Source organism: Onychostruthus taczanowskii, unplaced genomic scaffold, assembly GCF_017590055.1.
Source record: "Onychostruthus taczanowskii isolate IOZ18803 unplaced genomic scaffold, ASM1759005v1 scaffold37, whole genome shotgun sequence".
Taxonomy (NCBI): Eukaryota; Metazoa; Chordata; class Aves; order Passeriformes; family Passeridae; genus Onychostruthus; species Onychostruthus taczanowskii.
Window position 1 is genome coordinate 5769364 of NW_024501126.1, and position 16392 is coordinate 5785755.

General features: G+C 37.4%; 1 protein-coding gene across 2 annotated transcripts in view; it reads right to left on the bottom strand.

The window, feature by feature from the left end:
- SEMA5A (semaphorin 5A) overlaps nt 1-16392 on the bottom strand; it is a 318052-nt gene that overhangs the window by 71413 nt on the left and 230247 nt on the right. For both annotated transcript variants that reach the window (XM_041411823.1, XM_041411824.1), the window contains 3 exons: nt 14042-14159; nt 8615-8796; nt 6283-6426 (listed from right to left, as the gene is read on the bottom strand). In XM_041411823.1, the coding sequence (XP_041267757.1) occupies nt 6283-6426; nt 8615-8796; nt 14042-14159 (444 nt within the window). The remainder of the gene's footprint in view (nt 1-6282; nt 6427-8614; nt 8797-14041; nt 14160-16392) is intronic.

Genomic DNA, 16392 nt, shown 5'->3' on the forward strand with positions numbered 1-16392 from the left:
AGAGTTAAGAAAATTATTCGCATCTTGTATTGACCTTTCCTCTGGAAAGTGAGGAAAAAATGCCCAAACCCTCAATATTTATGCATCTGGTATCAGAATTCTTCAGTGCGTGATTTGAGTAAACACATTACAGTTCACATTATATTAAAGATACAGAGGAATGTTCTATGCCTGAATATTCTTCCCCTAGAACTCCAACTGCATGCATTCCTTGTCACATGCAGTCATTTATGTGAATGTGTTTGCTAGTTTCATCCAGATAATTTGTTGAGAATGTATGGTCAATAAAATATAGATGCAACATCAGCATTTATTCAGTCAAATTAGTACAAACTTTGTGTAATTTCAGTTCTTAATGAAGATGTATTAAGTTAATTTGGGAGACACACTGAAGCTAAAGCAAATCTGCCATGAAGTTGAGAATTACCTATATTCAGCCATGCAGAAGTAAAATTAAGGAACTTGTCTTGCCTTAAAATAAAGGCATGTACAGTTTAGCTATCTAAAAATGAAGTGGTCAACTAACTTGAGCAACAGCTCATTGAAAGAAACAGCCCAGTTAAAAATATGATTTATGTCACCCTAAAGCAAAGGTCATTTAAATACACCCCTCAATGTACAGATTGCTTTTCTTGGACTATAACTGCTGCAGAGGAGACAGGCATCTAAACGGGTGTTAAAGGCAATGGAAATCTTGTCAAAACAAACTAGGGAGACTAGAATGGTTGATTCGAAGAAGTTAAGGAATATAGAGCAGAAGAACACAAATTACTGTTCTCCACATCCTGTATTGACTAAATTTCTACAAACCACAGTGGAAGTTCAGACACCTGACTCACAAATAAACATTCACACTCGTGAACCCCTGAAGTTAGGTATGACAGATCTCACTTCGAGGACAGTCATGCCACTATAGAGTGGCTCTTTTAGTGTCTACGTGCCTGACCTCCCGCTCTCTCACTTCAGCAGGAGACAGAAAAGAAACCTAATAACAGTGACCCTTCACAGTAAGCACTTCAAAGGGCTGGCAATTCTGTTATCCAACACTAATTAAAGATGCGGCTGAAATAAAGCCCTAAAATCTCTATGCAAACTACTTCAATTTAGGAAACAGTTTTGTCGGTTTTTTTAATAGTCAACACAATTTTTCCTTTTTTTTTTTCAGGAAAACAAAAAAAAACCAAAAACCCAAAAACAAAAACAAACAAACAAACAAAAAAAACCCAAAAAACAAAAAACAAACAAAACAAAAAAAAGAGAACAAACCAAAAATCGACACAGCATACAAGTAGAATCTTATTTTCATTTCAGCCAGCCAGGCTCTGAAAACATCAGGTATGTTTTCACAGCTAGAGACATCCCTGCAATTGATCTTTGAGAACTGTGCTACAGCATGGGGCTTTGAGCCAAGTTTCATTATATCTGTTCTTGGCTGCATTTCAAGTCACTCAGCAACCCTTTTTCCCTTTTGCTCTTTCTTCCCCTCCTAATTTTGTTCTCAGGACCCACAGGGTGAACGTTTTACAGTAATTCAACAAAACATGCAATGCAAGAAACTTGAATCTGTGAAACCACTGCCCTCTCCCCTAACCTAACTGCAGGGAGGTCAGAATGGAGAACAGCCTAGAGAAATGTGGGTTTTGTACAGTGACCCTTCACATTTCCCTTGAAATGAGCCCAAGTTCAAATACCCTAATAAAGGAATTTTCATACTGGGGGAAGGGTGAACATCCTTTGTCCAGCTGTGTCCACAGCTATTAGTGCCTACAGCAAATTTTACAACTACAATTTAATTGCAACTAGCTTTACTATTTTAGTTTCTATAAAGATCTCAACCTTTAGTAAGACATCAGTTTATTCAATTTATTTCAGTGCTGCTATCCAGCACTGAGTATTATGGGCTAACTGCATGACAGTTACAAGTATGCCCTTTTTATTCCACAGAGAGATGTTATTTAAACAAATATTTTGTAATTTTGACCTATGTTATACTACCATGTGTTTAACAAAAACAAACTAAGCTTTATCCCTGTGCAATGTGCTTTTCTGTGGTGGATAGTTGTGATTACCAGCTGGTGATTTACTGGGATGCACAGACTATACCGAGGCTGATGGGAATGCCAGATTCCTTTAACTGAAGGCAGGCACATGACATGCACATGCCCTATTGGCCTGAGATTGTTACACTGGTAGAAATACCCATCCAAGAGACAGTGGAATGTGGCATATTGTCCCAGGGCCTTCTGTGGAAGAGAGGGAGCAGAGAAAGCAAGGAGGGTGGGAACAGACACTTCCCAGAAGACAAGACAACCATGGGAGTCAACAAGCCTAAAGCCTTGTGGTGTTTAGGCTGCTCTGCTGAAGTGGACTGGGCTTGTTCACCCTGCTCAGAAACAAGCAGTGCTACACAGAACAGGCACTTGACTCTCAGCAGCTCCTCTTTCTCATGGAAACAAGCCCAAAAGCTGAATGTTTGCTGAGAACCATGTACAAAATAATGCAACAATATGTCCTGCTTCTAATGGTTTTATACACGCCAAAATATCCAGGGCTTCAAACATTCACTCCTTGGTCTAAATTGGTCTGCAGCCAATTTACTTTTCTAATTGCCATGTTGTTTTTCTATTCTTTATCTAATAAAAGATAACTGCATCCACTGAAAGCAAGGGATTCGCATTTTAATGTCCCTCATTTCTGGACAGATAGGAGGGGACCAGTGGACTTAATGAGGCCATATCTCCAGCATCTTCCACAGAAAGGACAAACATTCTCACCCCATGATAATGTCAAGACAGGATACTACAGACTGTAAACTAAGATCTAGAGAATTTCCAGCAGCTTCAGTGAATATTTCTTATAGAGGAAAAATGAGAAAAATTAAGCCCCTAAGGAATTGATCAAGATGTCTTCCATCTGGAGCCTTAACTACAAAATTATTCTTTTATAAGCAAATTTTGTTACAATGCTATTTTTACTCCCTCTCCATATTCTGTCTACATGCACATCAGCTGCACTTTTGACCTACTTTTACAAGGCGAATTTGCTTTGTCATAGAAGTATTTGCTGCTATCTCTCAACTGCTTTTTCCCCCACCTTCCCATGCACCCCTTCAGCAGCAGAGCATGAAACAGTTTAACATATCTTCGATGTTTTAAATTGGCAAATATTGCCATTGATTTCAAGGGAATGGCCTGCCTGATGCATTAGCCATGATAGGATCATGGCTTTCATAAGGTAAAACAAATACATCCTAGACAAACATTTAGCTCTTAACACATGAACAAATACTCTCAAGCTGAATATGGATCCACATCTGAAAGTAAATTTACCTCAGATATATGCTGCCTTTTTTGTGTTTGCTTTCTACAGAGTTATGTACTGGATTTCTACTGAAATCACTGTTTGTTGAAAAGCTGTTTCAAAGTTTGGCACATAGATGGCTGTGGAAACTGAATGCTATATTTATACCCCTGAACATGTGAAGGTGATTAGAGTACACACATTTACAAAGACAAATGCACTCAATATGTAAACAAACTAATTCAAATTTTTACTGATACAAAATATATTTTCATTTTACATATGAGCTGGGTCATCAAAAAAGTAGACTGTTAGACTCTTTATAAACATCGGTTGATTTAAATAAGAAAATCTGGGAAGTTGCTTCTTGGCACTTTGGAATCAAAAATAGTAAATATTTCTCAGGAGTTACTGCACATGTAATGTTTGTTCAGCCTGCCTAAATGTTATGGGCTCAAAGGAATTGCTTCCATTTGGTGCTGATGTAACTCAATGAGAGTGAAACAGTGAAATATTACTACTGTAAATGCTGGTACTCCATTGCCCTCACAGCTCAAAACTCTCCACAAGCTGGCAGAGCCATGAGGACACTCATAAAACCCTAATGGCCCCAGCCAGCTTCCCCCGGCTCCTCCACCCACACCAATGGGGCAAGGAGCTCTATTTAACTTGAGCCTAACCCTGACCTGTGGTTTAGCTTCCTACCTGGACTTCAGACTTCTCTCATTGTCATGATGCCACTAGGATCTAGACTTTTGGTTGGATCTGGTCACAATCTCCAGGCTTGCCCTGCTCCCCTCCTGTGGGTGATGGGATGGGCCCTGGCTGGCAAATTCCCAGGACCTTCTGCTTTTTACAGCTCTGAAAAGATTTATCCAAATACTTGGCTTAGCACTGACAAAAATCCTGGCAAATAACTGATTCCTCATTCCTCTAGCTGCTTTACAAAGTATTTGACAAAATTTCCTAACTTACCACACCCTCTAGAAAAAAATCAAAGGCACTTAATAATTAAAATTATCAGGACATAACAGGGATAACATACAAAGTCAAGGAGGAGGCAGGAAGGTCAAATGTGAGCAAGCTATGAGTGAGAAAGGTGCAGGGCTATCGGAAGTGAAGGGTCTTTCAAAGAGACAGGAAACAGTGACAGAAGAACTCTGAGAGAAAAAGGCATCCTGCAGTAAACTCACAGGCACATTCATCCCAGGTTGCTGCTGAACTGGATGGAGATAGAAAGGACAAATAAGCTGCAGGCTACAAAAGCAAAGCAACATACACTTATTGTTCCTTCAGAACTGTTGCATACCAAAATTCAATCCTTCTGGACTGCTCTTATGTCAACTCATCATAAGTCACTTTCCAGTTTGTAACTGCTTTTACAGTGCACCCATTGTCTTTATGCTCATATAATTAAGAAAGTATTTCTCATGGTTTTCTTTATTTCTGTGAAACATGTTATCAAACTTTTATTCCACGTTAAAATAAAAAGAACAATTTCTATTACCATCTATAGTCCATCACCCCAAAGTCTCTCCAAACTGAACTATTTTTTTTCTGTTTTGTCTCATTGTGTCCTGCCCTGGACTGACCTCTCAGTTCAGGAAAATCAATAAATGTTATTCATGCTGGAACAGAGCTAAATAACAGCAGATACAATCTATGTTTGATGGTGATGGCTTTCTGGTTGGGAAACCCATTTTCAGAAAGCAATTTACAAAAGAACAAAATCCACTCCTCTAGAATGAAATGGTAAATATTCATGGCCTTGAAACAGCAAGAAATGTTCACACATTATGTGATACTGATCCTTTACATTTAAGAGTTAGAAAGACCAGGTCCCTGGTGATCCATTAATACATAAATGTGTGATGCAACCTTGCTTCAATGAATCCCCTAATCTGAAGAAATGCTAGAGTTGGTGTTTAATTAAATGCCTCACTGAAACTCTTCATAAAGGTTACTGAACTTTAGTTTACATCCAACAGCCATACAGGATACTACATCATCCATAAAGAAACACTGAAGTAAGCTGTAAGTGCATATTGGAAGGAAACATATCCGCATACATCTCTTGGAATGGATGGCTACAGGATTCCAAATTTTCACACCAATGCTAGTCTTCTGCTATCTAGCTTTCTGGTATGCCTCTGGAAACAACACAATGCATGGAAGAGTTGCAGTTTATCTGAATATATTCTAGCTTGATTTAAAGAAATATTTAAGTCCTGATAAAATTGCAAACACAAAAATTAGAGATGCATGTAGGATCCACATAAATTAGAGATGTAATGAGAGTGCACGTAAAATAGAATGAAGGGCCTGAACTTGACATTCTGAGCTAGTGACAAAATACTTAGTCTGGTGCCAAAACAGTACATGGTGAAATCAAAATGTGAGCTAACTTGATCTGCTCAGGGGTTAAAAAATATATACAAACAATTTAAAAAAATCCACCAAGCCTGAAACCTTACTAAAGACATTTGAGTTTAAGGCGTATAATATTTATTGAATAGAAAACAAAGACCTTGAAACCTCCCCTATGTTATAGGAATGCTTAATTTATTTACAACAGAAAAAATAAACTCACAGCATCAGTAACATAGTGCTGTGACCTTATTATGTTTTGTTCTGAATTCCAGGTCTTGAGGAATAAGTTACAATTCAAACACAGTGCAATCAATTTTCAAGGAGAATCAATTTTCAGGGTCTCAAGGGACAGCAGCATGTTGCCTCAGCCCAATTGTCTGGCACTACCAGGAGCTCTCAGGTGGCTCAGGAGGGATGAAGCTAAGCAAAAGATGAAAGATCTGCTGCAGACCCACAGCCTTGTTAATGGGAATACTGTACTGTACAGCAGTGAAGTTAAAGAGAGTGAAAGGAAAGGGAAGAGAAAACCGAGGCAAATAAAGAAGAAAATGTCCTGTGGAATACAACAGCACAGAAGAAATTAAAACAGACCATGGAAAAAAGATAACTCACCTCTCCTCACGATTCTGTCCCACACAGACACGTCCTCCATGTCGAGGGGTTGGATTGCTGCAGGAACGCTGACGAACTTGAAAGCCTATTCCACAAGTGGTGCTACAGGGTGACCAAGAAGTCCATGGTGTCCAGCCTCCATTTCTGGTAGAATAAAAAGCTCAGGCTCTGTCATCTGTTATACATAGCGAATGGCTGATTAGGTGTGACTGACAGCAGAATCTGGCCTACTAATATTCCTGCAGAAGTCATTAATACTGCATCGTGCTCCATTTCTTCAAGAATACTGAACCAAAATAAAGGTGCTACGATATTCCATATTCCATGTTTTGCAATGAATTTGCTTTTCTTTTAGAAACTGCTAAAATGACCTCCTTACACAAGAATTACAAAGACATTAAGATATTTAGTTGCTTTTGGTCACTTTGTTCTGGGTAAACTACATATGCAAACTCCTGGATCAATGTTCTGAAGCTAACTTTAAATTACATATCACTTTCAGGGAGATTAAAATGTCAAATTTTGCTACCTTTCTGAAAAGAAAGTGATTAAAGCCTGGAGGAAAAGGAGGCTCAGAGGACACCATATTGCTCTCTACAGCTACCTGAAAGGAGACTGTAATGAGGTGGGGGTTGGTTTCTTCTCCCATGCATTGATCTCTTGATTTTAACATGGGACAGAATGAGAGAAAATGTCACCATGTTTTGTCAGGAGAGATTTAGATTGGATATTAGGAAAAATTCCTTCACCAAAAGGGTTGTCAAGCATTGGAGCATGCTATCAAGGGAAGTGGTGGAGTCACCATCCCTGGAGGCATTAAAAGACTTGCAAATGTTGTACTAGGGGATATGGTTTAGTGGTGGACTAGGCAGTGCTTATTAATGGTTAGACTCGATCTGAAGTGTCTTTTCCAGCCTAAATAACTCTATGACACTAAAGTAAGCATTAAAATGCATTAGTTCTCAATTTCAATTAGTTCTAATTTTCAATTAGTTCTCAATTTCAATTTCAGGTCATTCTGATAAAATGCCAATACCTGGCATGCAAATTAACAAAAAAGCTAAAAGAGTTCACACACTTGTATGTACCTTGCATGTGTGAAATTTTGGAAAGGACTCCCACATGCCTCGCCCTTCTCCCAAAAAAAAACAAAAAAAAAAAATCCTAGAAAAAATATTACTGACCAAAAAATTATCCAAAGCTTTAAATGGCTATGGCTAGCTTGCAGTTTTTGTGCTGTTGGAACACAAACAGAAATAAAGAAAAATAAAACTAAACTAAGTTGATCTTTTGATGTTTCATCATAAAAGCAAAATTTAAACCATTGCCTTACTAATATAGCAGTGTTAACAGAAGCAAGATGTTAAAACAGTAGTGTAATAATGCCAAAGGTAGAATGCAAATCCAGTCCCAAACCCCATTCCAAATTCCCTTCTAAACCTGACAGCTGTTGTTTGATTGTTCAGTATCTCACAGTATGTTTATCTTTTCTATCATTCTCCTGATGCTATATAATATATTGTTAGATTTTTAGTAATTCTCCTAAAATAGACTATTTTCACTTACACAGCTTGCAGTTGCCTTGTGCAGAAATGTAATCAGTTTTATTCACTATCATGAAGTGATTGTGATGTTGAAAAAAAAGAAAAAAAAACCAGAAAGAATCACTGAAAATAAGCAGAATGCACCAGTATATGTTTCATCTTGCAATTAAAGTATGTACAATATATGTGTAAAATGTTTTAAACGTGAACTTCTGATGCAGTTCCAAATACATAATGTTCTGAGTCTCTTTGAAATGATCTCCTCTCACTGATTGGCTCTGGGAGTGGTCAAGTTCCTGAAGAAGACAAAAGAGTGGCCAAAGAGTTCTACACAGACTGATAATAGAACTTGCTATCGTGATACAACTAAAAGATACAATGAAAACATTTTTAATTTCTCAGGGCAGAATGGGGTAATACAATGGTAATACGAGACCTCCAAAAAAGTAAGGCATTCTAACTTCCAGAAAAGACAGTTGTATGAATTACAGAACTGAGAATATCCATACTTTGGGTATTATGTAACACTGATTTCTTTTTTCTTTTAGAGCTTTTGTTAAAATTAACTGAGGAAAACATTATTTGGTGTATGGCATTTGAAATGATTCTGTGCTCTCTGACTCATTCTCTCTCCTACAAAGTCTGAGAGAAATTTTCTAATGTCCCATTTGCCCTTTCATGCACAGGATCAGTAGATTTCAGTGGAGATTTCAAAGGGTAGGCTTTATTCTGATTAAGTTAAAAAATTTTAAACCACAAATGATAGAACCTGAAATTGTCTTGCATACCTGGAACAGTTGGCAATCTCCATGGTTGGTCCTTCACACAGCCATCCTCCACACTGAGGAGCAGGACTGTCACACACGCGTGTCCTGCACAGGCAGGAGCCAACACTGGCCCCGTCAGTGTGGGTGCAAGGTTTCCACTGTGACCACGTTCCAAAATGTCCATCCACTGTCAGATTCCTCATCTAGAAACAAACACAACAGAAAAGTTTACCTGAGGCTTGGCATTCCTTCACACAACCTCTTTATTCTGCTGTGCAGTAAGGTTTAACTGTCAGCCAGCAACAATAGCAGTCTCCACTGGAGAGATACATCATTCAGACAGCAATCTCCCCTTATAATTCCTGTAGCTGCGGAATTTCCACAATTTCTGACCAATCTGAGCCACTGGATGCCACCACCATAGCAATAACAGAAATCACAACTGTTACCTTTCACAACCATGCTTGCCTACCTCTCGATTGTCTTCTGTAATCCCCACTTCCTGAAAATTTCCAGTGAAAATGGAACCTGGGGACTGACTGTAAAAACCAAGATCAAAAGGAAGAGCCAAAAGAGGATAAGGAGAAATGAAGAAGAAATTCTCTATGGGAATGACAAGACACTCAAACAGGTTTCCCATGAGAAACTGAGGATGCCCAATCCATGGAAGTGTTCAAGTCTGGGTTGGATGGGGCTTTGAGCAACATGGTCAAAGTGGAAGGTGTCCTTGCCCTTGGCAGGGGGGGATTCAAACTAAATGATCTTTCAGTTTCCTTCCAATGAAACAATTCTAAACACAGATGCTGAAGGGTAACAAAACTGTGCTGATCAAACTCAAATCTCCATGATATGTCTCTTTTTTTTGAAAACAGTTTTTTTTTGTCCTTTTCATAAGGAAGAAAAGTGGTTTTCAACATGACAGTCTCTAAATGTTACACAAAATTCTATGTACAAACCCTAGAAACATCTCCAAAAAGCAGCACCTGACCCTACATGATGAAAAAGTTTGCTCCTACAGAATTCAATTCTCAACCCCTTTGGCTGGAAGGCTTAGACCATTCTCATCTCAACTGGAATGTTTCCATCAAGCAGCTGGAACACATTTAATATGAAAACTTCATTGCCCAGATGAAACAAAATTAGTTAGAAAATGAGTTTTTCTAAAGAAAATGGAGCAGGACATGGGGAAATTCAACTCCCAGCAAAGACACATTTTCATAATATTCTTTTAGCAAGGTGTTAATCTTGACAAATCTGTGATCCTAATTGGAAATTATGGCCACTTTTTCACTTAAATATGAAGGAATTTGCCTTTTGCTTGCCTCTTGTTAACTTTCAGTCAAGACAACAGCACCAACAAGTGCAAGTAGCATTTAAATTCACTCTTAGTAAGAATAAATATGCATCACTTGTAGTCACGCATTTTCCATCCAATGTGTGAAAACATAACGCTTTAATATTTGCTTATATATTCCAACAGGAATTACAGTTGTAGATTGTCATAATCAATCTGAAATCGTATCTTCCTTTACTATTTTTAGTATTTTAGGAGTGTTGAGAGAAGTATTTCACAAATACTTTGAAGATACAAGAGATTCAATTAGAACATAAGGCATGTTTCCACTGACTCTGTGAATGTTGGCTGATTCTTTCCTCTGTGGCAAAGATGCCATAATTTCACTACTAATTACAATTCCCACATTTTATTTTTCACAGGTATCACTTGTACAAGAACGGCTATGTGTATATTCTGTCAGCTATAATCCAACATAACAATAATTCATAATTTCAAAATCTGTTGACAGCTACTTATTGAAAATAACTCACCAACCTATGCTTATGTACAGTTTACATTGTTGGGTTTTGTAAGACAACAAGAAATACTTCCTTTTAAGTGACAAGCAGACTCATTCTCTCTTGCACCGCTGGTCTAACAAATATTTATAGTTCATAAACTAACAATTCTATGTCCGCAATCTAATTATGTCAGAGATGTGAAAATGCCTTTACTGTTTTCTGTTTCTGTGCTGCATCAAAATATCTTTATTGTTGTACCTACAGTTATAAACTAAAGCTTGTCTATGGTAACACAAGCTAACAGCTGTCTATGTTTAGCATAATACATATTAAGTGGCAGAGAAGTATACATAAAACATAGCTGAAAGCTTGAACTCAGAAAGATAAATTGATGGCATATTCTCTTTCTTCATTATTTTTCCTTGCTCATATAAAGATCATCCCACTCTGCTGTTCCCCATGACTCACCTGTTCTGTCCCTCTGTGAGTAGCTCCCTTTCAGAAGTGATATCAAACAATTGTATCACATGACTGCAGGAAAGCAAAATGTACCAATAAGGGGCCTTTGCATCCCTCACCAGAATCCATGCCCATTAACCTTCCACCATCTGACACCTCAGTCATAGTCAATGACAATCACATCTTGGCACGGCTACACTCTGCTTTCCCTCTCTACCACCCTGGTTTTGTCACCCTTTCTCTTCTGCAGATACCTTTAGACCTTTTTTCCTTCTTAATGTTCTCCAAATATCCACCTTTGTCTCAAGTCTCTCTGCACCCACCTCATCTTCCTGCTTTGTGCCTCTGCACTCTGAGTAAAAGGTCACAATTTTTAACTCTGTCAAGAGATCTTTGGTTTGCAATTACTATTGGTAGAATTTAGTGACTCTGTAGAGTTTCCTGAAGCTCTTAATGAATTCAGATCCTGTACTACACTTTCTCTAGAAATAACTGTAAAAATAAAGGCATTTCATGTTGGATACTTCTGTTAAACAAACATACAAACAAACAAAACCAAAAGGACAACCAAAACCAACCAAAATCCTGAAAAGCATTTTTTAATTTTTTTTTTCACTTTTCTTGTAAAAGCTCTTAGATGTTTTAAGTGATGGATTGCAAGTTGTCCCACTGGAAAATATTTCAAGAAAACAATGAACCTTCATTACCAAAAAAAATTATTGGATGAATAATAGGGATACATGACCAACTGTGAAAGGATCCAATGTGCCATAGCATTAATTAGTGTCCATATTTATGCACAATTGCTGTACTCATGCCAACTGAAACAACAACCTAAAAATCAAATTGAGAATTAAATCAGAGCAAGATAACCAAAATAACCACATTTTTCAAAATTGATCTTCAAAGTCCAGAGATGGTAGCACAGACTCTCATCTATCTCTCCTATTCACCTCCCTCCTCTACCATGACATGCCTACAAGTACTCAGCCATATGAATAATTCTGTAGGAAATAATTTCTCAAAGGAAACTGGTCACACTTTTTATTCTGTACTAAACTATTGTATAAACAGACCTCTCTCTGATCTAATTTTAAAAGAAACTGATCATTCATTAATCTAAAAAAAAAATTCTAGAATGTTAAAAAGAACCAAGTAATTTTACTAACAATTAAGATATTGGAAGCAGTTGGAACCAAAAGAGGGAGAGTAAGTTTTGAATATTCTGTTTTGTTCTGCTTGCAACAGTGTCTTGAATATATCTAGCACACATTAAGGATGCACATAGCTCAGTTGCCTGCAAAATTAAATTAATTACATCTTGGCTTATGTATCCTGTGAGCACAGCACAAAAAAATGCTATAAAAACAAATATTTGAAAGCCTCTCTAAGCAAAATTGTAATTGATTGCAGTTTGCCAGAGTACTGCGTTACTTCAGAGGAAAGTTTTACAGTCTGTTCAATAATGTTACTTAGTGTATAAGGCTTTAAAACAGTAAAGGTGTAAACCCACACTTTTCAATTTAGATAATTCTAAAATCTTCCTTATATTATGCAAGTTCAATTTGCTCAAGGACAAAATTTCTCTGGAGTTTCACCAGGTCTTTGAATATCGAATCAGCAGGATAAGTCTCACAGCAATGGATAAATTTCTAAGCAAGACTTAGGTGCTCCCCTGCTTTGACTAGACTGCCATATCCTGTGTACATGTCACATAATAGATACTAAATAATTGTTTTTCCAGTTGAACTAAACAGAATGGAATTATGCTTTCTAAATTATTCCTCCCTCCACCCCATCTTGGCCTTGTGTTCTAGATCTATGAAAGAAAATAAGGCCTAGTGCCACAATTCAAAGACTGAGCACATGAGCAGGCTGACTGCCCATGCAAATATCAAAAAATAAGGCATTTTAGTAATCATAGTATTTTCCCCAAAGCTGCTCCTGATTTTGGCTCAAGTGCTAATGCAGATGAATCCAACACAAACCTGTTTTATTAGTCCTCTAGTGAGAAGGTGGAAGCAAAGGACAGGACATGACATAAACATTTTTAAAAAGTATTAAAAATTTGAAAAAATGTTTAAACAATTGCTATTTAATGTCAAACATAGTCAGAACACAGGTGCACATTCTCAAGGCCCTCAGAATCATTGTAGTGTTTGTACCTATGAGGCTGCTGCAACACATGCAGAGAGCACAAGTCAGAGATGAAAGAACTTTATATTGATTTTGCACATCTCTAGTTCACGAACAAAGCCCAGATTAGGACAGAGAAGTGTCATCAAGATGCCAAAGGGAGCTTGCAAACACATGGAGATTAGAACATGAATACCATTTGAGCATAAGTGTATAGTTTCACTGTTGAGTGGGGACAAGATCAAGAAGTCCTTACTAGAAATGAAAGTAGAATTGAGTTGGAATGGCTCCCTCCTCATGGGCAGAAGGTCAAAACAGCAGGGATCTCCAAAAAAAGAAAAGAAAAAAAAAAAAAAACAAAAACCAAAAAAAAAAGCTCAAGAAGGCTCGAAAGATACTTTTTGCATGCTTTCAAGCGAGGGAAAAGAATGAATATTAAAACAACCAGAATAAAATTTAAAATGAGAAATACATATCAAATTTGTTGGTGCTTTTTTTTATATTATATTGAATTTATTCAAAATAATTTTTTTAAAGAGAAGTGTTAAGGCACTGTAAATATAAACCTTGCAGTTATAGTAACTATCACCTCTGTTGTTAATGTGTGTGAGCCTTAACTCATGAAATTCAGCCTTCCAATGCATGGACTTCAGAAGATGTTATTTGGTTTTTTATATTACAAAAAATAATCCTGAAAGAAAAGATTATACCATTAGTGATTAAACTTTTTCAAAGTACATAATGGAGAAAAATTCTACAGGGAAAAATATGTCAAAATCACTAATCTTAGAAAGTATTTGTTTTCAAAGTGGGAAATAGACATTACAGATAAAAAACAACCACCCTTTGAAATTACTCTAAATAACTTTATCATAGAAGTATCTTAATAAGAAATAGAAAAGAAACTAGGTATTCTGTTAAAATTTGATGGGAAAACCTAAGGAAAAAGACATTAAATGCAGTTTTCTGAGCTTGAAAAATCAACACCAGCTCATTTTCATGAAATTCACATGGAATCAAAGGTTTCAAGAGACAAATGAATGCATTTGGACTTACTGGACACACGGTAATGCTTTGCTCCCACTGACTCATGCTCAGACTTTCTTCCAGCGTTGTGCATTTCTTCATCACCATGTCCCAGCCACAATAAGGGTCTTGGGATCCAATGCATGCACTGTGGATGAAAACCGATTAGATAACTGGGACATTTATCTTCATTTGTACTGACCAAAGAGTTCTAAATAACTATGTAGCATCTCTTGTCATTTCACAGGAAGATAGTGAAATTGATCCCTGTTGTGGTATGGCACAGACAAAATGACCAAAACCAGAGGAAAAATTAATTTTAATGCCTATACAAAGCCAGGGTTTCTTTTAAGTGCATAGCTGAATTTCTGTCGGCATGTATGGTATGTTGTCTCGACTGTGTACTTAATTACTACAGAATTACAGAAATTCATGAAGAGTATATATTGTCTGCTCCAAGCAAAAATTTCAAGAGGTTACAGTTCTTAGTCTTTTCTGTCAGTTTTGGAATTGTAGATATGATCTTTTTCAGAAATCAGAGGACAGTTTCTGCTCTTTGAAATTAATTAGAAAACATTCTGATCTGTTTTCTGCACTTGTATAAAATTTCTGGAAGTTAGTTCAAAGGGGCACTGGTGGCTGCCATCATACCTCTCACATATCACATGCTGCACTCAACACTGTCTTAGGGGCACATGAGGAGGGAAAGAAATGGATTACAGAGAAGGATGGTAGTCCAGTTTCATACAGACTCTGAAAGATCCACTGTACAAAACTAGAAGTTCATTTCTTATGAACTTAATAAGTAGCAGGTTTCTCTTGCCAAGGTCTAGTGTTAACAGTCCAGGCAATAGGTCTGCAGCTTCATAGCTAAAGATCCATAAGAAAGGAGGAGGAACTCCCATTATAGTGAAGCATAGTATAATTGGTTAAACACTTGTAAGAAGACCTATAAACTACACATAAAAAAATAATGCATTTAAACATTTTTTCTAGGTTGTTAAAAATGTTAGACTGATCATTTTTGTTCAACTCAAATCCATGGGCATTATCCTTCTCTCTTTAATTGTCTGTTCCCATCACATCTGTTGACTGAAGGGCCACAGAGATGAATAAACAACTGGAGCATCTCTCCAGTGAGGAGAGGCTGAGAGAGCTGGAAGAGCTGTTTAGCCTAGAGAAGAGAAGAGAAGAGAAGGCTCAGAACCGATCTCTTCAATATATACAAACCCTAAAGGGAGCATGCAAAGAAGAGGATCCAGAGATATTTGGAGACAATGGGCACCAACTGAAACACAGAAGGCTTCAACATCAGGAGACACTGTTGCAGAAAGGGTGACAGGGTGACTGAGCATTGGCACAGATAGCCCAGGGAGCTTCTGGAATCTCCTTCCTTGGACATATTCAAAAGCCAACCAGACATCATGTTGGCTATTTCTGGGAGGCCCAGCAAGCATTGGACCAGATGACCATCAGAGACCCCTGCCAACTTTAAGTGTCCTGTGATTCTGTCCTAAGTACTTTAAGTATTTTATTGATATTTCTATTTATCTCTGGCACTCCTCATGTACATCCATGTTAACACCTGACCAAATGCAGACTTACTAACTCCATGGAGTGTTATTCCAAAATACCACAATTATATATTTCAAAGAATTCACTTCCACATTCCACTTGGCAATTGGATTGCCAGTACCATATGGGAGCATAGTTGTCATCTGCGAAAAGGGCACAATGTTAAGAGGCATAACAGTCAAAATGGGTATGGATACCCCTATCAGGATTCCAGCCCAAAGATAAAGCTTTTTGTTTAGGGAATTTGCTGTTCAGAAGAGAGTTGTCACTGTTGGCTCCTGCACCTGTGAGCGCTTAGCATTTTTGTAACTCAGGCAACACACATTTCCATTTAACTATCTAGGAAGTGAGAAGGAACATTAATGCAAACTATGGAAAGTTCTAAGCATCTTGGTCTTCCAGAGTTTGCAAGATGTGATGTCCAGTGTTCTCCTTCTGAGTATCTCTGATAAAGCATGTGTTTGATGAGAAAAGAATACAAAATACAAATTAAAGGCTGACAATGCACAACTGGCAATGTAAGCAATGGTAACACTGAAATAAGAACTTGTGCCTCAAAGCTGAAGGGGTCAATTTTCTAGCTTCAAAGTGTTCATATTTATAAACTCAGTTATTATGCTTTAAAAGCTTTTTATTAAAAACAAAATTATTTCAAAGTCTTTTGAAATATACTTTCACTTAGAGCCATACTCCCTCTTTAGTGGGAGTAAGCTGATCCTTCTCCCACTCTGGTATTAGACCCCATTTCCTCTTTTGCTTTTGTTTTTACTCTACCTTTGATTCAAGCAAATCAAAAAGTCTTGCAC